Below are 21,497 nucleotides of genomic sequence, written 5' to 3'. Positions count from 1 at the left end.
TTTAACGATTGCAAGTTCTGAAATTCAAAGAGATGAGTTCAGAAGTGAGGAAAAAAATTAAATGTATCCCATTTTGAAAAAAACAATCATAAATTCTGGATCTCAGTCCTTGGGGTATCGTCTGAAAGTCCCAGCGGTAGGAGCAGGGCTGACAAAGACTGGTCTGTCCCGATCCTTCCCGCAGCCTGACCCCGTCACCCCCCTCCCCTTCTGGACAGCCGCCCTCTGTCCCTGCAACACGCCCAGCGGTCTCTGCAGCAGGCACCTTGCGTCTGCCAACCCTTGCTTAGAAAGTGTCTCCCTTTACACGGAGCGCTGGCTTCTCCTCCTTCAGGGACCGTCCTAATTTTGCACGCTTGCACACAGAACACACACAAACACACGTGCCTGCACACCACACAGCCCCCTCATATTCTCTGTACTCAAAAGAGCATGTACCGGTGGTCAGAATTTTGCTCTCATTTTTAAGAGACATCCATAAAGTTTCCTGTATAAAGACACAGAAAAAGTGAACATAGAATAGTAGTCTGACTAGCAAGAAAGAGGGGGAAACCTACACACATTACCACATAAATACAAAAGATCTTGCCTCCTTTGCTTCCACAAAAAAGTGACTGCTAATTAACCACTGTGATCTCAAATCAGCAAGAGGTCAAATTTAATCACCGTTTCAAGGATGCATTGCTGATTTACCATTCTATATAACCAATATAAAAATATTATATAAAATATTTTACCAATGGCAAGAGTAAATGCACAAAGCAGCTAAGCAAGACTGAATATTCTGGAAATGGAGAAACAGAAATAAACCAAGAATGCGGATTTTTAATGATTTAATAACAAAGTGAAGATAAGAAAGGATTATGACGACACAAATATTTCTCTTCTGAAACTGGGCAATACCAGCCCCTTTTCAAAGCAATAATTCTTATTATCTGGTATAAGTATACATTCTTCTTTCTGGCCTGGGAATAAAGCTAATCATGAAAAGCTGAATACGCCTTTTATGCTTCCAAAATATTCCAGATTACTATTTATAGGTGAACCCAAGAGCAGTCAGGACCTGGCTGTAGAGCACTTAATGAGGTAGATTCCTCCAATATTTAAATGGTTCCTCAGCTGTACCAATTAGGGACTTACAGAAGTATGTACACAAACCTTTTACGGCAGGCGCTGACCATCTGTCTAAATTATACGGAGAAGGGGTTCCAGCCTAGCCTAACAAGCTCTGTCCCTATTTCCTCTGTAGATGTCAAGCCCAAACCCTAGGCTAAGACCAGGATTCTTCAGATGGAATCTCAGAAACCCAGGGGTTTTGTCTTTTTCCTTAGGGACCTCCATGGAGCTCGGAAACCCCTTCCAAGCAGGGCAGTTCTAACATTACACATGCACTGACACACACAAAAAGTTTACTGTGTGCCAGGAGCCGTGCTACCTTCATCTGTTTATATACTTAGTTTGTCTCTGCCAAAGTGAAGTCTGAAGCTAATTTGTGGGGTTCTTTCCACTGATAACATCCCATGATGGCTTAACTACGATCTGTCTATAGGACAAGCAGGAGGGAAGCACCCAGGGGAGACAGCCCTGGGAAAAGTGGACCGACTGCCAAGCAGACCCAGAGAGAGACCTGGGGGATTTGACTGAAGAGGGAAAACACTCCAAGAACGGGCTTCCTTATCTGCCTAGGTTTTCTTTGTGAGAGTCCAGACATTCCAAAGATTGAACTCTCTTGCAACTGTCATGAACTCTCTAAAGACTTCTAATACATCTTGGAATCAGCTTTCAGCTTGATTTATTATAAGAACAAACACAAGAAATTGTATCTGAGGTGGATGCGTCTGGAACAGTGAAATAGTCACAAATACCACGGGGCTAATGAGGCCAAAGTCAGAGGCGCATTTCACGTACAGACCAGTTAACTTTGCTAAGTTCTGTGGCCTCAAACTGCAGTCATGAACCTGGATGGTCACTTCAGACGCTTATGCCCTTGGTATTACCATAATCTGTGGGCACGGGTGGGGTGGGTGAGAGAGACGGCGAAGTGGCACAACCCGCAACAAATTTGGAAAGTCCGTGTTCCAAGACTGCACAGTGCCATCACTGATCTATGACCGGAATATTCTGATCGTGATTAGCAAAGTATTAAATGTCAAAGTAAAAATGATTTTCTGAAATTATTGATACATTAGTCCCTTCCTTTCTTAACTATTCAGGCCTTAGCTTTTCACGATAGGTCTTTAGGACTGGGAACAGGAAGATAAAATGCAAACTAAGTCATCTAAAATACTTGTCCTCTACATCTCATAAGTTATAAATTATAATAAACACCTAAAACTTACTGAGCACACTCTGTCCCAGGCACTACTTTGAGTGCTTTGTACATATTAACTCACCTAATTCTAACTACCATCTAAGAAAGGTTCATTCATTCATTCATTCAACACATGTTAACTGACTGCTCTCCACGTTCTGGGCAGTGGTGCTGTGTGCATACAACACTCAGTGAAGAAAGAGGTAAAAGCCTCTACCTTCAGTGGTAAAGGAAAATAAAGCATAGACAACTGTGCCCAAGGTCACAAAGCTAAGTAGCTGGGATTCATATCCAGGAAGCGTGGCTCTAGAATTCTTGCTCTTAAGAACTACATTTTTCTGCTGAAGCTTTTTTCCAACCTAGAAGGAGGAAGCCGCAAAGAAGGCCCTGGAATCACGGAATTCTAACACCAAGAGGGAGATGTTATGCATCATCTTGTCCAAATACGCTCAGGTGTGCCACACCTCCCCACTTCCAAACCCTTGGAAGGTATCTCAAAAATACAGCATTCTTCCCGCCTGAGCCTCGGTGTAGAATTCTTCCTTCTCAGTACAGGGCTCCAAGCACCCACTGTCGGCCACCTAGACCACATCCTCATGATGTAATTACCAAATTTCTTGAGAGACTAAGAATCTTTCCCAAGGCCACAAGGCAAATGACTGACTACAGTAAGTTCAGAATACAAGTCCAATGACTCTTATCCCCCATCCTACACTCACCCCTTTTATATTATGATTACTCGCCTACACCCTACGTTGAGTATATAGATTTCCCAATGAAACACATATAAGATCATATATGTTCTACATATAGTAAGAGCAATTTAAAAAGCAAAACAAGCAGTTTTCTACCTCTAATGCATCGGCATAACATTCAATGCCATGGATTCTCACTCAAGTTAAAAAAGAAAAACAAAAATGGAACCAACAAGTCTTTAGGCTACGGAGTTTGTAACGTACAATCTCAATGTACAGGGATTTCTTTTTTTTTTAATGTCCCGTTTGGGAAGTTGAAAAGACCCACGTACCTCACTCCCCACCCCCATCCTTCCATCCAAGTTTTTGCGTGTAGGACTTTTCGGGGAGAGTTTCAGTGAAGAAACTCTGGTACAAAGAACTCATAAAACCACACTTTTAATTACTGTTCAATAAAAAGGGGATGGGGGAAGCCAGCTTTGAGTTCTGGTAACAGCAAAGTCAAGGGACTTCGAAATTCCAGGGGTTGCCCTCTGAGAAACAATGCAGTGGATTTGGTTTGGAGTCCAGTGACTCAGGTTAATTGGGGAGCTGGCAGGGCCTTGTGGTTTGAACGCTCCATGAGTGGGGTCCAAAGGCACTGGTTCTATTTCCACTAACGTACTGACAGAGTCTCTGGGCCTGAGTCAGCCCTATCAGGTTTCTCAACAACAACTCACCCAGAGTTTAATTACTGGATGATCGCAAAAGTATCTGCAGGACAACTGCATGGTCTAAAATTGAGCATCTTAATATCGAGTGAGTCTATATGGCATTATTCCAAATAAATGTTTGAAGAGCTAGAAATCCTTTAGTTTAAAACATGCGTCAAATTCATATGTGTGATCTAGGGATTGTAACTCCATGTCATAAAAAACATGCAGACATGTGATAAAAAGACAGATCCTCTGAAGGTAATGGGCAGAACTCTGATTACTAGAAAACCCTGTAGAAAATACAGGAAGGACAAGGGATTGAGGTTAAGTATTACGTAGAAAAAACCCATCTAGCAATTACCACGAGAAGAGGAATAAACAGAGGAGCTATAGCCCCAAATGTGACAAGCCGGGCTGGGGGTCAGGGGCCTCTTCTTCCTCCCGGCTGTGGGCTCTAAGGTGGTTCTTCCCACCTGGAACAGGGCAAGTGGACCTCGCTGGAAAAATGCACCCCTTGACTACCTTCATTGATTTCATGAGCATTCAGAAAAAAAGTAAAAAAGAAAGACAAAGTTCTCTGCAACAATTAAGCTTCATTCACATGACAAATGCTTATCGAACAACTACTACGTAGTCCCTGGTGCTTCAATTTAGAGCAAAGGAGTGCGGTTACGCGACATTAGCAAAATTAAGTTTTCTAAGCATGGAAACAAACCTTGCTTTAACTCTGGATTCACCCCAAATGTAATCAAACCCCTATAATTAAAGAACGCCACGAGTGAGTTACGAGATTCTTTCTTACAATATTTTCTAGAAGTTATCTACCCACACGCAGAAACCGAAGCTCAGGTTACGTTAGTTGACTTCTTCTGTAATAAATACAGTTGACACTGCTTCCCATTAAGATTTTGCCTGGCAAGCAATCCAGGTGAGTGTGGAAGAGTTTCTAAGTTCTGTAAGAAAAGAGTGCAATAAAACTTCTGCCATAATAATCCCTTTAAAGCCCAAATACTCCCAGATGATAAAAGAGTCAAAGGTTATTAATGCCGTTCAAAGAAAAAAACCTACTGATTCTTTGCAAATTCGAAATACACTGATACCATCGAAGGGCTGCCCTCGGAGGTGGCATCTGTTGTGAAGGGGGTGGGAGGAGGCCTTACCTGCTGCCTGTTGTTGGGCGTGTGTGGAAGCATGGTGCACACGTGGAACATGAGCTCGTAGTCTTTGTACGTCGTGTACAGGGAATGCGTTCCTGTAGAATCAGCTGAAAACAAAGATTAATTGCAAGAACAAGTGAGGCCGCTCCAGATTAGCAATTCAACACTTAGAAGGTCATTATTACAAAAGGCAATTCAACCGAAAAGAACAGACCTCCCAACACTAAAGGACCACTGTCTTCGGGGTGGCCCCGCTCTCTCACTAGGCCCTGTTTCTACCACTTTCCAGCCCACGCCTGCGGCCTGAGTTTTCTCCTCATCTGCTCTCACCCAGGCGCTTTCTACTGAACGCGTGGTTTCCCCTCTCTTTTCTTCGACACTCTTGCCTTCGCAGTGCTAACTTAGATGACCCACATGGGCGAGATGCCGCTGCCACAAGAAGTACAGGTGAGCACGGAAGGAGGAGTTGTGGCCTGGCGCCGGTCTGGGTGCAATTATTAGACGGGGCTGAGCTAACCAGAAGTTATCCTTGCCCCATCGTGTGTGTGTGCGTGCGCGTGTACGTGCGCGTGTTTACAGTTAATTATCAGTTATTCTTGGGCACTTGACCCTCCAGAACCCAGAAAAATGAAACAGGATTGACTTCATATGGAAATGGGAACGAAAGATGTTAAGGATTTCTTCCCTGAATGATGGAAGTAATTTTCTTCTCTTTCTGACAGGCAATGCGATGAGGCAGTCATATGATTAAGACCAGGAAGGATGAATGTGATCTCTTACTGCATATTATGCACTGATACATGCTAAAAAAACTATGACATCTGAATCCCCGTTAATCATACAGCTATTCATCTTTTGAAAAGCAGAATGATTCTGTGCAAATTCGAAACCCATCTGTATTATCAACAGATTACCTCACTGAGAGTTTCAGACACCCAAACCAACAGTGACTGTAAAACGTGTAAGTAATAATTTTAGGACGGAGGTTTGAACCACTTTGCATATGGATAAAGACAAAAAGATAAATAGAAATTAAGATGTAAACAGAACTCAAGATTGCCCTTCTCAAGCCTTGATCTATATACAGGTTTATCTTCTACCTTTTAAACAACAATAAAGAATACTGTTCAATATTATTGAGAACAAAGTTTATTCCATTGTGTTTGTTGGGGAAACTCTAAGTAGTGATCTTGGGCTAACCTTATTTTAATCTGAAAATTAAAATTTTTACTTTAAAAACATTAAAACACTTAACTTTCACGGGCATTTATTATTTTCTTTCTAAATCATGCAACATATTCTTATTTCCAACATTTATATCCAACTCAGAAATAGTCCTGAAAATCCTCTAGAAAAAAGTATTGCATACAGTTTCGTGCTGAAAGGTACTCACAGAAGGAAATTTCATGCGTAAGGGGAGTATGTAGAATGTTTATCTATGGATACTGATAAATCAAGTTGCAGATGGTCAGAGAGGATATTCATCTAATAAGCTCTATATTATCCAGCCCCCATTTTCTCTTTTAACTATTCATTAAATGCATATTTGTTATTTTTCTTAGGACTTCTTAGAGAGTAATCTTCCATTTCAACTGTCTTGTCTCAGGGCCTTAAGGGTGAACGTGGCTTTGGAAGTGAGCAGGCCGGGCGTGAGGGAATGACAACTGTTCCTCCCACGAAGAAATAACATGGAAGGTCAGAGGATGGACTAACCCTGCAGGTTCAATGACTCCCCTCACAACACTGTTACTATGACGCTTAAAATTCAGTAAGAGAAATGCCGACAGATATTTCACAGTCTGGTCAATGGGCTTCAGATTCAGGAAATCATAATGAAAAAAGAAAAATGCACTTTTAGGGGGAAGGGGGAGAAACACTCTCAGAAATGTGGTCATAATCTGTCCATCCCAAGTAGTACTAAAGGACGAATTTCTAAAATTAAGTATTCAATATTTTCAAAGTTTTTATTCTAAACATCAGAAGGGTAATGCAAAAGGTCAACTCAAGCTTGTTCAAGGGTTTGCTGCAAATATTTCTGTTCAAAAGGAGATACAGGGGGGCTTTCCTGGTGGCGCAGTGGTTAAGAATCCGCCTGGCAATGCAGGGGACACGGGTTCGAGCCCTGGTCCGAGAAGTTCCCACATGCCGCGGAGCAACTAAGCCCGTGCACCACAACTACTGAGCCTGCACTCTAGAGCCCGTGAGCCACAACTACTGAGCCCGCGTGCCACAACTACGGAAGCCCACATGCCTAGAGTCTATGCTCCGCAACAAGAGAAGCCACTGCAGTGAGAAGCCTGTGTACCGCAACGAAGAGTAGCCCCCGCTCGCCACAACTAGAGAAAGCCTGCGTGCAGCAACGAAGAACCAATGCAGCCAAAAATTGGGGGTCTGTACTCTACTGGTTAGCAGAGCACCTTAGCGGCTCACAGCGCCTCTGTTCCCACCCCATTTCATTCTGTACTTAAGAGAGGAACAACCCATTTTAAAGCTGGAAGGGACATCTCAGATACTCTAGCCCGAAACTCTGACTTTTCTTGGTGAAGAAAATGAGGCCCAGATTTGCCCAAGGTCCTGCGGGCAGGCAGAGTGAAAACTGAAACACAACTCTCCTGTATTTAAGAAGGAAGATATTTTTTTTTGCCCACTGCACGAAAGACATACTTTTTATTTGACCACTCCATGAAACATAATTCTTAGAAACCTTCTCTCTAAAGGCATGCCATGATTTCTTTGCATCTCACAGAAGGTCTTGCTCATAAAAATAAAAGACTCGCTGATTATTAGAATCAACACATCAAAATCTTGTTCCGATGTTATCATTTCCTTGCACTCAAGTACTCAGCGCTACCTCTGTAATGTATTAAAGACATCTCTTAGGTCATCAAAACTCAAAGCTGATGTCAATTCTATACACAGGAAAATATCTGCATTACCTCTGTTGTAGTTTTATAGAAAGTACAGCTCAGAAGCTCTTAAAATGCTTCCCCAATCCACCCCACAGCAGAGGGACGGCAGGCATGCCTAGCAATGAGTCCAGGTTGGCAGTGGTTCTCCTGGAAGGACGTCCCTAAGGGTGGCATGCCAGCACCTCTAGCGGGTATGTGGCGGTCTGTGGATAAGGGGAGTTTGCACAGGAAACAGAGGAGAAAATCAGAAAAGGTCTCACTGATCCTTCTTAAAAGACGTGGATATTTGCAATGGCTGTCGCAAATTATTTTCTAACCTTAACATTTCTGCGGCATGAGCAATACACATTCAGCCGAATAGTCAAACTCCAACCTTGGCGTGTGTGGAGGACACACAGGGCCCGCGTGTGCGCCAACACCGTGTCCAGGTCTTGCGATCTATCCTCTAAGGGTAACTTTCAAAAACAGATCAAAACCCCAGAACTGATGACAGGCCATGCGCACTGAGAGTGGCACCATCGGCGATCTAGGCAAGTGTCTCTGATGGTCCCAAGGTGAGCGGGCCAGGGGGCCGCAGGGGCTCAGGTGGCCTCCATGCCAACCCTGGCTCGGCCACACGCTGACCCTCCCCCAGGGAAAAGTTCCCACCGGCCCCTCCTCTAGGGCTGGATGTCCTCCCAGGTGCTCCAAGTTCAGAATCTATATGCTCATCCTTCATTAAAAGAGCAAGCGATTAATCGCTTGACAATAAGCAGAATTTCCCCAGATACACAAAATTACTCTGCCTGGTATTTTTAGGCGTGCTGAGAGCAACTAAATAACAACACAAATACGAAGGTGAAATGCGTAGAGTTTATGAGGACCATAAGGGACACGACTGCCTACATGAAGAGACAAGACAAATGCACACATCCTAGGAGGGCACCCACAGGTGCCCCGCTCGAGGGGACCTGACTAAGGTTCTCGGGAAGCAGGATGCGTCAGCTGTTTCATCACTGCTTCAGCTCCCCAGGTAACGTCGTGAAAACGGAAACGAGCAAGATAAGGGCGTGAGCACGGCCTGAGTGGATGTGGGGATGTTCAGACTTTCAGAAATGAATGCGGGGCTCATCTTTGCTGCAGTGGAAAAGGGTGTAACGGACAGGTGAGGTGAAAAGAAAGAAGAACATATTAAAAGATTATTCACCAAACACCGGGGAATCTCTGCTCCTGTTACATAGGAACAAGAATTGACCCTTTGAGCTTATGTGAGACGCAGAGCTCTTGAGAAATGCGCTCCCTCTGCACATCTGAGGAAATCTCAACTCCATCCCAAATAAGCCGGCTCGGCCGCTGCAGGGGGTCAAGAAGGGGAGGGCTCGGGATCCCTAGCTTAGATGTCTGCAGTGTGCCTACCTTTGGAGCATTAAATCTGTGCACATACAAGCAAGTCTGAAGCTTACTTTTATTGTCCAGCTGAGCCCGGTATTTACTAAATCCTTTCAGCCGCACCCTCTGGCCCAGGAGATCGAGGAATTCTTCAAAAGCTGGTCCGGCCGTCTCGTTGTTGTACATTTCCTCCTCGGTGCTCTGACCGGCTCTGCAATACAGGATCCCGATCTTGTGCTGAAAGCTCAGCTGAAATGGGGTGGAAAGGGAATTACTCGGCAAAGAGTATCAGACAAGGACACCTGAAACTAACCAACATTGTAAATCAACTATATTCCAATATAAAATATAAATCAAATTAAAAAGTAAAATGAAAACAAAGTATCAGACGAGCTAACTTCCAGTAAAACTAAGATGATAGGAGCTGAGAATTCTGTTCTCAGGAAAGCTTGTCAGGACAATTCCCATAAGCTAAGAAGCAAAAGAATAAGCAGCTGTCATTGTACACAACACTCCAAATACATAACAAACCCAGAAACCCGAAAATAACAGCTGGAGAAACGTCAGACACCCTAAGAAATATAATGAATGGCCTTGCCCGTGTGGGAGCTGCCAGGTTTCCAACATGGAGAGCCAGGTTTAAGCATTTATTTAAAAATACAACTGTGGAAATATTGAATCTATACCCTCTATATAGTCATGAGCATTATCTTCCAAGTTAGAAAGAAAAAACGGCTGCACACTTTAAAAAGTTTTCCCTCTCTGGTTCCTAATGCTTTCTTGTTGTCGTTATTTGAACACTCATGGAAATACGAAAGACTGTAATTAAAAAAAAACAAATCAAATTCAGGTCTGGTAAGGAAATTGTGATATATGTATAGTGATAGAATAATGTTTTGTTTCCATAAAAGTAACTCTGACTGAACAATTACCGTCATTTCTACATTTTTGAATGTCTTGAAAACATCTGCTAAATATACAATAGGCCATAAAGAATTTTAGTAGCAATTGAAGATTTCCTGCTGTAGCCGTATCTCCATGTCCATCCCGTATCATGCTGGAAGCTACCACACTGCTTTCTCCCAAGGCCGGGGAGAAACTGGATCCACCTTTACAGCTTTCTTGTTTTCCCTAAAGAGGAACTCCTTGTCACTCAGGCAATCAGGGCACTTCATCTTACTAGCCGCAATCTGAGCCTCCAAACGCTGAGGGATTATCAGCCCTCTCTGATTCCCTCAAGGCATCCATCCGTAACACTGTTCACTTCTATTATCAAGCTGTAAAACAGAGCCTTTCATCAAAACTCAGAGCTGACTAGATCAGTAAAATAAGGTAAAATGGTACTCATTTCCCTTGAGTGGCAAAGTGATAACAGCAGTCTCATCCGGGTGACCTATGACAATGTACAATCCAAGAAAGGTAGGGATCCGCCTGCTTGGGGCATCTCAGCAGAGATGCTAGGGGAAGCTCAGAGCTGGGTGGGCAGCCGACCGCCAGTACATTCTACACACGCTCCACCTTCTGGGTGCTACGCGGGAGGGGAGGAGCCAGACGAGACATCAGTCACCTGTTCGTAATCGGACCGGATAAGCTACCTACAGGGATGGCTCCCGTGGTGAGGGGTTTGGGGGGCCGGGTGGAGAGCACACAGGCCCCAATCACAGTGAAGACAAGGATCCAGGCCCGGAACGTGGGGCTATGAGATGCTGGGCGAAAGCTATTAGTGAAAAAACACTTCTATTTGTCCAGGGATTGAGGAATAAATGTTTCTGATCAACTCAACTATCCAAATAAATGAGACACCACATTTACGGCAAACAGACCATCATCCTCCAAAAAAAAGTATAATACAAATGTCTCATATTATTTCACTGATTATTTCAGAACACTAATTGTTCTGAGTGACCCAGAAGACACTCCAGGATCTTAAAGTACTTTAGGCAACACCTGGGATTGGCAATTGTCACCACAGATGTGGATGACCTTGGTGACTGTCAGAACTGGATAAATCCTCTAACGGGACCTCTACGAGACTGCTGTACCTCCTCGACACCGTGAATGGTGTGACCTCCCTTCTCCCCAGTTGTCCGGCCCTGGCCTCATGGAGAGTCCCCCCAGAGATCCTGTGGAGACATTAGCAGGTACAGGTACCCAGGGCCCCAGGGCCCCCCGCCCACACATCCTCCGCACCCAGCAGGGGCGGCCGTACCACCACCCGCATCCCGGGGCTGCCGCTCTGTCTGTCCCCGTGCCTGCCGCTCCCCTAGAGCCCTGCCACCTCTCCTGGTGCCACCTCTCCTGATGCCACCTCACGCCGCGCCCCTGCCACACCTGCAGCTTGTCCCAGGCAGCCCCGCCAACCCCAGCAGGAAACCCTTCCTCTGCCTCTTTGTGCAGCAGGCCTGGAGCAAAGCTGTCTGGGGCCCCAGGGTTGGGACCGGGGCGGCCCCATGTGGGTGAAGCAGAGCCCCCCCTGGACCAGCGGAGTTTCTCTCTGATTCCTCTTGCGGACTCGATGCTCCCTGTGGACTCAGGCAAAGGCCAAATACCTGGAGAACTGAACCCCCCGGAGCTTCCTTGCTGAGCACGGTGCCATCCACTCACACCCCTTTCCTTCCAGCCATCGCACAGACCAGCCTGTGTCTACATCCCAATGGGGAACAGGACTTGCTTTCTACCCAAACAGCCCTGGGCCCATGGGAATCGGGGGATGAGGCTAAATTAGACTTCAAAGCCCCCAGGTGTCTTGCCCCAGCTCCTAGAGCTCTGCTCCAGTGACTGAGAATAAACCACTGCGGCCTGTTTACTACAAGGCCTGTGATTCCACTAAAACAGTAAGAGGATGAGACACGGTGTGAAGGAAGAGACCTCTCTCACTCGAATCTCTTATAAACCTCATGAAATCAATGGAAATGCAACACCAAGGCTGACCCCCTCCTGCCCGTGGTTCATCAGAAAGCTGGCACACCTCTTCAGCCCAATCACGGTACCAAGGGGAGGACAGACCCCGGGTCCCCATGAATGAAAACCCCCAATTCTCTCGGAACAAGGCTTTGTTTCTAAACACTCAGGCTGAGCCTAACCACGCCCCCGTACCACTGACCTTCCTTTAACTGTTCTGATGCGAATCACAGCCAGTCCCGCTGTCCTGGGGTGAACGAGGCTGGCACCTGGGCGTCACCACGGTCAAAAACTAAAAACACCCACTTGTCAAAACTCTAGACTGCTCCCGTGCTCAGAGCTGGACACACAGACCCTGCCCGGACAGGCAGACGATCCCTTGCCTCCTGGGACTGGATAAAAGCTGAGTGCTCTGTCCCAAGGCCAGAAGCCCCATCACTATTGACAAGAAAATTTAAATTTAAAGGGAGGTGACAAAAAACAGAGCCTCGGAATGGCCTTGAAAATAAATTCAAGGGTGCAGGAAAGCCCTTCCACCGCATCCTCCCAACTCAACGACCTGTTCTAAGCGTGTAGTCTCATGTATTTAGACCCACTTGACTTCATGTCAAGTAAACCTGGTATGTGAGTAAACATACATCTGGGTGAGGAGACAAGAGCAGAAGGGGTAATTGGCTTGTGAACAAATTAATCCAAAGATGCCCTAATATTCTAAGTTAGTGAGCTGTCATAATTTACCTGAATTAATTTTTTAAGAAGTCAACCTAGGGGGTAAAGATAAATTAGGAGTTTGGGATTAACAGATACACACTACTATATATATAAAATAAACACAGGGAACTATATTCAATATACTATAATAACCTATAATGGAAAAGAATCTGAAAAGGAATACATATATATGTATAACTGAATCACTTTACTGTACACCTGAAACTGACGCATTGTAGATCAACTACACTTCAATTAAAAAAAAAAAAGTCAACCTATATAATCTTAGGAATTCACCTGTTATACAAACTAGGATAGTCTTTTAAAAAAGGAAAAATGGAATCTTAGAGGTTGGGAGGTGAATTTATGTAGATAAAGTAGCAAAACTTTCAAAGTCCTGATTGATAATTACTTCCCTTATAATTCTCCATGGCATGGAGTCTTCCTGCTCAAAACATCTTACCAAATGTAAAGAACGGAATGAATGACCTGATACCCACTATATCTCCCATTGATACAACATGTCTTGCGCAGAGCAGATAAACACAGTGGCTGTCAAACCAGGAATGGATTCCAAACTCCAAGAAAGCAGAAAACGACAATATGTCCTTTACAGTATTTTTTCAAGATTAAAACCCCTTAAGACCAGTAACATAAAACTGGCCCATCCCCTCCTTGGGCAGATTTTCTATCAGGAAAGTAGATAAAGAGAGCACTACCCAGAAGAGACTCAAAACACCCCAACAGTTTAGGGCAACTTTTAAGGATCCTTTAGAAACCAGGATGTTAGAAAAGCTGTCTAATATCTTTCAGAGATGAGCATAAATAGTAGCTCTTGCTGACGTAACATGGAAATTAGATACCACTAAGAGTTGTGGGACGTTAAAATGTCGTATTGTACACCATTATGAAAGTATACCAGAGTCAAATAAATATAATCTCGAAAGAAAAAAACACATGAATACAGCTAGAGCTCTAAAATGCACTGATGTGTTTAAAAGAAGCACCCAGTTCTCAAAATTAATTCATCAGATTGTAAATAGGTGTTCATTCAAAGTACCTGAAGGCCTAGTTTAAGAAAAATTCCCTGGCAGAGTCATTTTTATAACCTTCAATGCTTCCCACCGGCGTAGCTCCTGGACCTATTCTGCCGGACAGACATCCCAAGAAGTGCCTGCTTCCTTCTGTGAGGAGACAGTCACCTGTGGCTGTTGTAACGTCTCTCAGGGCTTGGGCGTCAGGATCCAGGCTGGGGAACACGGGGCCACCTGTGGACTCCTCCACAGCAGCCTGAGGGACCAAGCACCTCATCCGCAGGCACCTGCTACCCAGAAGGTAAGGGACATGTAATCAAGGCAGAAGCAACACACACCAGAAACATAAAGGGATGAAGACCACGGGGGTCGGCACCGCTCTTCCAGACTCTTCCATGACACGGAAGTGAATGTGTAACGGAGCAGGACCCTATGGGGCCTTCCCAGGACAGATCCCTCCCCCATATCCTCTGCTGTAGCTCCTCTCTGAAGTACCTAGATAATAGACCAGATAATAGTATCTGACGCCTATTTCCCGAGTTGTTTTTCAGATGCTAAAATCACCCCCAAATGGAAGAAATCACTTGATGATCATGAGTACGTAGTCCCCAGACCTTCTGGTGCCTAAGGACTGACCACCATCAGCCAATCAGAGAACTGTGCACGAGCTGATCACAGACCCTGGGGTTCCCCTCCCTCACCTGGCCTTTAAAATTGCTCTGCTGATCAAAACTACAATGAAGTATCACTTCACACCGGTCAGAATGGCCATCATCAAAAAACCTACAAACAATAAATGCTGGAGAGGGTGTGGAGAAAAGGGAACACTCCTGCACTTTTGGTGGGAATGTAAATTGATACAGCCACTATGGAGAACAGTATGGAGGTTCCTTAAAAAAACTAAAATAGAACTACCATATGACCCAGCAATCCCACTACTGGGTATATACCCTGAGAAAACTATAATTCAAAAAGAGACATGTACCACAATGTTCACTGCAGCACTATGTACAATAGCCAGGTCATGGAAGCAACCTAAGTGTCCATCGACAGATGAATGGATAAAGAAAATGTGGCACATATATACAAGGAATATTACTCAGCCATAAAAAGAAATGAAATTGAGTTATTTGTAGTGAGGCGGATGGACCTAGAGTCTTTCATACAGAGTGAAGTCAGTCAGAAAGAGAAAAACAAACATCGTATGCTAACACATATATATGGAATCTAGAAAAAAATGGTTCTGAAGAACCTAGGGGCAGGACAGGAATAAAGACGCAGATGTAGAGAATGGACTTGAGGACACGGCGAGGGGGAAGGGTAAGCTGGAACTAAGTGAGAGAGTGGCATGGACTTACATATACTACCAAATGTAAAATAGATAGCTAGTGGGAAGCAGCCGCATAGCACAGGGAGATCAGCTCGGTGCTTTGTGACCACCTAGAGGGGTGGGATAAGGAGGGTGGGAGGGAGACACAAGAGGGAGGGGATATGGGGATATATGTATACATATAACTGATTCACTTTGTTATACAGCAGAAACTAACACAACATTGCAAAGCAATTATACTCCAATAAAGATGTTAAAAAAGAAAAAAAAAATGCTCTGCTGAAACCCTTTGGGGAGTTTGGGGTTTTTGAGCACAAGCCACCCATTCTCCCTGTACTGGTGATTTTACAATAAACGCTGCACTTTCCTTCACCCAAACCCGGTGTCAGGAGATTGACTTTACTGCGCCTACGTGCAGGTGAGTGGACCCAGGTTCGGTTCGGTGACAAATGCTGTCCTTCCCACCAAGCCCTCCTGAACTCTGAGTCCCTGGACCAGCAGCGACACACCCCCTCTGTCCCTCCATGACAACAGGATTTCCTCAACTGCCTCATGACCATTCTAAAAGCACTTTACCAGTGATGACCATGATGAACTCTTCTGTGGGATTTTAGAAGTCAAGTGCTCAGGGTTCAAGTTTTGGTTTGGTTTGGTTTAGTTGTTGTCTTTAATATATCAGCCTTCATTCTTGAGAAAGACAGACTGCAGGATTCGCCACTCTGAATTCCACAGTGCCTGCTTCCTCTGGCTGAGAATGCAGTGTGAATTTGCTAGTGCAATTACAACTTCATCTCTTTTAGAATTCCAGCCATCTGAGTATCAAATACTCCACCAATATATCACAGGGAGTGGGTTACTGGGTCCACCAAGAAATCCCGCATACTCCCTCCAAAACATGAGAAAGAATTGTCCTTGGAAAATTCTGGAAAGGCATCATAATTGTCTTTTTCTTTCTGCAAAGCATGTATTTAAAAACAAATCCACTCATTTAAAATAAATTGCATACCCTTGGGCAACGACCACTCAGGTTCGCCTCCAAATTATCTTGCATCTGAAGTTAAAAGGCTTCTTTCCATCTTCTGGGCCACCACCTAAATCCTGTCCATCATTAATTCTCTCCCGGATGCGATTAATGATCACATAATTGAGCTCCAGGCCATCATCAGTCTCTACCTTCACCAGGCTGTCCAGTTCCCTTCTACCAGAATAATCGTCCTAAATTACGGCTACGAGCATGTCACATCCTACCGGCAAACCTTCAATGTTCCCCACCACCTCCTCGATCAGTGCTAACTCCTTAGCCCAGCATTCACTTCAGCCTCAACATACTTTGTAATTGTTGTTGTTTTAACTCCTAACCTCCCTGCGTGTGCCCTTCTCTTGTAAAGAAACAGGCCATGGTTTCTAAAAGAGCCAACTGCTCTGCTCGTATCTCCCTGTTGGAATTCTACTCAAGTCTAAAGGCCCAGTTACAACACCACCTCCTTCAGATGTTACTTTCTCTTTCCCCAGAGCACACACTGCATTTCTATGTCTCCATGACCCATGACCACACTAACGGCCATGGTGTTCTTCGTCTTAATGGCCCCAAGGGTAGGCACCAAGTCTTAGCTTCAAGCCTCTTGATACGTGCTGTTCACTGCCATCTGTTAGCATGACACTTTGCACAGAGCAGACAAGAATAAATGTTAGTTCAGGGAAAGGCCCAACGTGAGTTCTTTACACCCTGGGAAAAAACACCAGCAGTCTCTAATAATCATGAATCAGATCTGCTCCTGCCGGCTGGGACATACCGAAACCCTGGTAAAAACAATGCAAGTCACAACTCAGCAGGAGGTGCATTGCACTTATTATTAAAGGCATCATGTTACTTAACTAGTATAGAGGCATATTCCGGAAAAACTGGAGAGAAAATGCTTTAAGGCATTAAAAATAAATGATCCCCAAAGGCAGATGGATGGGGAAACTCCAAAACATTCAGAAACGTGGACACAAAGTCCCGCACACTTACAGTCTCCCACGTGATACACACCCCTTGCTCATCCAGCTTGAGCAGCTGCTCCGAGACCTTGGGTGAGCTCGAGGCCTGCCTCAGGCACTGGATGCTCAGCTCTGGAATGACGTATTCCAGGACTTCTTTGAGAGGGAGTCCGCGTGCAGTCCCATGCCTGGCGGTAGAGGGTATGGCATCTTCCAGAATCGCTCCTCTCAGGGTTGTCAGCTGCAGGGGCAAAATACAACATTCCGGTTAACACTTATTCCTGGTTGCCTCTTTAAAGCATAACTTTTTAGTTGCCTTAAAAAAGGAGGAAGAGGGCTTCCCTGGTGGCGCAGTGGTTAAGAATCCGCCTGCCAGTGCAGGAGACACGGGTTCGAGCCCTGGCCCGGGAAGATCCCACATGCCGCGGAGCAACGAAGCCCGTGCGTCACAACTACTGAGCCTGCGCTCTAGAGCCTTCGAGCCACAGCTACTGAAGCCCGTGCGCCTAGAGCCCGTGCTGCGCAACAACAGAAGCCACCGCAATGAGAACCCGCGCACAGCAACGAAGACCCAACGCAGCCATAAATAAATAAATAAATTTATTTAAAAAAAAAAAAAAAAGAGGAAGAAAGCTAAGGCTCTTTCCAGAGTGGGGCAAAAGAGGCTAAAAGTTCTCGACCTGAAGAAGCAAATTCAACACTCAACAGTCAGTCTTTAAACAACCGAAGGACTCAGGGGTCAGGCAGGAGCCAGGCGGGGCTGATATAACCAGACGTGTGTGAAGCACGAGAAGGAGTGAGACAAAGCCCCGCCGGGGGACGTGAAGTCACTCCCACCACGAGAGGGGCGCCGAGGAGGAGCCGGGGGTCCTAGGGCCGGGCTAGCCGCAACTACCTCCTCCATCCTTCCGTTTTCTTTTTCCCATTTTTCTCTACATCATCTTCTCTTCTTCCACTTTTCCTATTTCACTTTCCATCGCTGGCAATTCCCGAGGCTGAGTGGGGCGATCCCGTGACCCCCGTGGGCAAGTGACCCAGGGCTGGGAAGACCACCACCAGACTCTGCCTCCTGATCTGTGATATGTCCTCAAACACGTGGTGAAAGCCTGGAGCCACTATTCTGACACATGTCATCTAAGCCCAGCTCAAAGACGTGGAGAGAGGAGGCCCCGCACAGCCGGCCGAGAGGCCTGGTTCTAACCCCAGCCCTCCGGGTCTTGTTACAAAGCAGCCGCAGTGACGGTGGTAACAACGGCGCCTAGCATTTGCACAGTGCTCCGCGGCATTGCTGTGCAACAGGACTCTCTGCGGTGACGAGACCGCCCGCCATCTGCACTGGCTGATACGGGAGCCACCAGCCCCGACTGGCTGCTGAGGCCTGACCTGTGACAGGTGCGACCGTGGAGCCACATTTCTTATTTTATTCAATTACCTTAAATTTAAACAGTCACACGTGGTCAGTGGCTACTGAACGGGACGCTGCAGGTCCGTAACTTACCATATGTCCCCTCCAGAGAGGGCTTCCTTTCCTCTTTACGGCACAGAGCCCCGTTCACGGGAGCACCAATGCACAGGCAGTGGGCACCAAAGTGCCAGGCTTGGGCAGGGCCGGCGAGGGGCTCTCTGTACTCTGATCTCGAAGGAATCACATTCTGGACTATATGGCCGACACATTCCCATCTAATGACAATGGTCAAGAGGACAAGACCTGAAGTGCAGGCCAGATCTAGTTCTTCATATAAATCAACATCCCCGCCTACACGGCTCCACGCATCGGCCATATGGTGTATAACAGTCGCACTTTGCACTCAAAGCAAGACCAGCGGGGAAGTAGCCTGGGTGCTGGCGGGATGAAGTGCGGGGCCACGGAGGTGCTGGACCTACAGACACGCTAAGCCAACACCCACCCCACGGGCGGCCTCCTGGCTTTTCGCATTCGACGCTAAAGTCGTCCTTCAATTCTGACATGAAATCATATAGTTCAAGTCTGTCCTCTGCTTCAGGCCCGAAAACCTTGCATTTTGATCATTTCATCCTTTCTGTCATGTAAGATGGCGGTCAAATCACTGCCACTTAACATCCATCACAGGTCTTCAAATTTTCTACTTTGAACAAAACAGTATAAGCCCTTCCGGTCCCCTGAACTGCTGTGATCGGCACTGACAATGAAAGCGACACCTTAACCAAGCAGCGACCCCAAGGCCCAGCCCAGGACAGACACCCTGAGCGCCCAGTACCTCGCTCGTCCTGAAAGCCACCCGGTAGTTGAACTGGGACCCTTCTTTCTCCTTGGCGTCTTCCACCTTCTCCCTCCGGATGCTGACTGCCACAGGGCCGAGGTTCTCATCGATTCCGAAGTAGTTCTGGTGCTCTGCAATGCAAGAGAGCAGTGGCATGAGATGAAGGCAACCAAGAACAGGGTGGGTATCTTTCAGCTTGTGTACCGAATCCTTGAAGACGTACCAGTGGCTCTGGTGCAGGATTCCCCCAGATGTGATCCATTTTTTTTGCCTCCAAATCAGATGCACTTTTAACCTGTCATTTTCTACTACTTCGTCCTCCCATTCTGCTTCTCACTAGTGCATAAGCCGCGCAGGAGCCCCAAAGTTGAGTTTGGCATCACTGGAAAGAGTTTTGCCATCTTAGAAACTGTTAAAAAAAGGAACCTGGCCACTTGAAGAACCGAGACTGAACAGTTTTCCTCCAGCTGGGAAGGTCACCTCCTCTGACTGATTAAAGGCAGCAGAGGCGAGCTAATCAGCCACTCAAGACGAGCCGGATTCATCTCGGAGAACAGGGGGGTGGCAAAGACCACCCTGTCACGATGATGTCATGAAAGCACCTAAGAGTCTAAAGCAAAATGGATCAGCCGACAAAAAATGGATAAAAGGTCATTAAGCTGCTGAGTCCAAATTATATCTCCTAAAATACTACAGCTTAGTTTACTATGTTATCAGCTAATCATTTCTTTCACATAAAGTCAGGGTCCCATAGAGATCTAAATGCACACAATCTCATTGGAGGAATGCACTCTGAGGCCCTCCTGCCCACCTAGCACAGGGACCCCCGAGGACATTCTTCCTAAGAGATGGTCTTTAGGCTCTTATTTATACACTCAACAATTGTGTGCCAGGCACTGTCTCAGGAGTTGGGTAATAATCCAGAAAAACTCCCCACTCACGAAGCATGTATTCTAGTCTGAATGCTGCCGGTGACAGCAAGCTCACTGCTTTTTGAGAATCCCTTCTGGACGCGTGAGTGAGCTCTGCTAAAAGAAGTAAAAATGCTTCACTGCAACCAGACTTTTTAAGTGTTGTCTTCTGTAAGGACCCAAACTTAACAATCAGATGTGGTCCGACCCATACAAAACAGACGGTGCAATCACCCAAATGTTTATTCATGCTGCTTCTGGATTTTAGCAACTCTTCATACCAGTAATCCGTGCAGAGCAAGTGGTCCATGCAAAGCCCCAGGTATTATTCACTTATTTCCTATTGAACGGCTGCCTGGTCCATTCTCCAAGATGTACACTTATAAAATTGATTTTTTTCACCCCACATGCAAAACTGCTTCTATCCCTTTTCTATGTCACCTTAGTGGTTCTGGCCAATCTTTCTGACTTCCAGTTTTCACTTAAAAAGAAACATACTATATCAAACGTTTGTAAGCTTGAAAAAAGCCATAGGTATTCCAAAGGCTTTGGGTTATGCTAACATTTTTTGCCACAGTAATTTCTGAAGGAATAGAGAATGTTATTCAGAAAGTAGAAAACAGGTTAAGTTCAACAAAGAAAAACGGCACTTGTATCACTCAAGGAAAATATTACCTAAAGTCACTGATGAATACTGGCTACATCTTAAAAGGCAGATCATTTACGTTTTACTTCTTGCAACCAAATGAGATAAATACTGACATAATTTCCCTTTTAAGCCAGGCAGGGCTAGAAGAGCAAGTCGACTATTTTAGGGACTAAAAGGTGAATTGCTGACTTAGTCCTAGACTTATACAATAGGAAACAAGCCTTTGGTTTTCATGGATAACTCTGGTAACAGTCTGGTTAACTATTACAAACCTGCAGGGCTCCAGTGAAATTAAACATACATTGAAAAAAAAGAGTTATTTACCCTGAGGAGTTATTTATCATCAGCTTGATACATTAAGAACCCACTTCAAGAAGTTACCGGACGAAGTGAGAGAGTGGCATGGACATATATACACTACCAAATGTAAAATAGCTAGCTAGTGGGAAGCAGCCGCATAGCACAGGGAGATCAGCTCAGTGCTTTGCGACCACCTAGAGGGGTGGGATAGGGAGGGTGGGAGGGAGACACAAGAGGGAGGGGATATGGGGATATATGTATACGTATAGCTGATTCACTTTGTTATACAGCAGAAACTAACACAAC

At 45.5% G+C, this 21,497-nt stretch overlaps 1 protein-coding gene across 1 annotated transcript in view; it reads right to left on the bottom strand.

The window, feature by feature from the left end:
- Positions 1-21,497, bottom strand: part of SIPA1L2 (signal induced proliferation associated 1 like 2) — a 222,484-nt gene that overhangs the window by 66,309 nt on the left and 134,678 nt on the right. The window contains exons 3-6 of the mRNA XM_082424966.1: positions 19,329-19,462; positions 17,144-17,332; positions 9,210-9,384; positions 4,862-4,965 (exon numbers count right to left, since the gene is read on the bottom strand). Coding sequence (XP_082281092.1) covers positions 4,862-4,965; positions 9,210-9,384; positions 17,144-17,332; positions 19,329-19,462 — 602 coding nt within the window. The remainder of the gene's footprint in view (positions 1-4,861; positions 4,966-9,209; positions 9,385-17,143; positions 17,333-19,328; positions 19,463-21,497) is intronic.

Source organism: Balaenoptera physalus (genome assembly GCF_965194825.1).
Source record: "Balaenoptera physalus genome assembly, chromosome: 14".
Lineage (NCBI taxonomy): Eukaryota > Metazoa > Chordata > Mammalia > Artiodactyla > Balaenopteridae > Balaenoptera > Balaenoptera physalus.
This window is presented reverse-complemented; position numbering and strand designations above follow the sequence as displayed.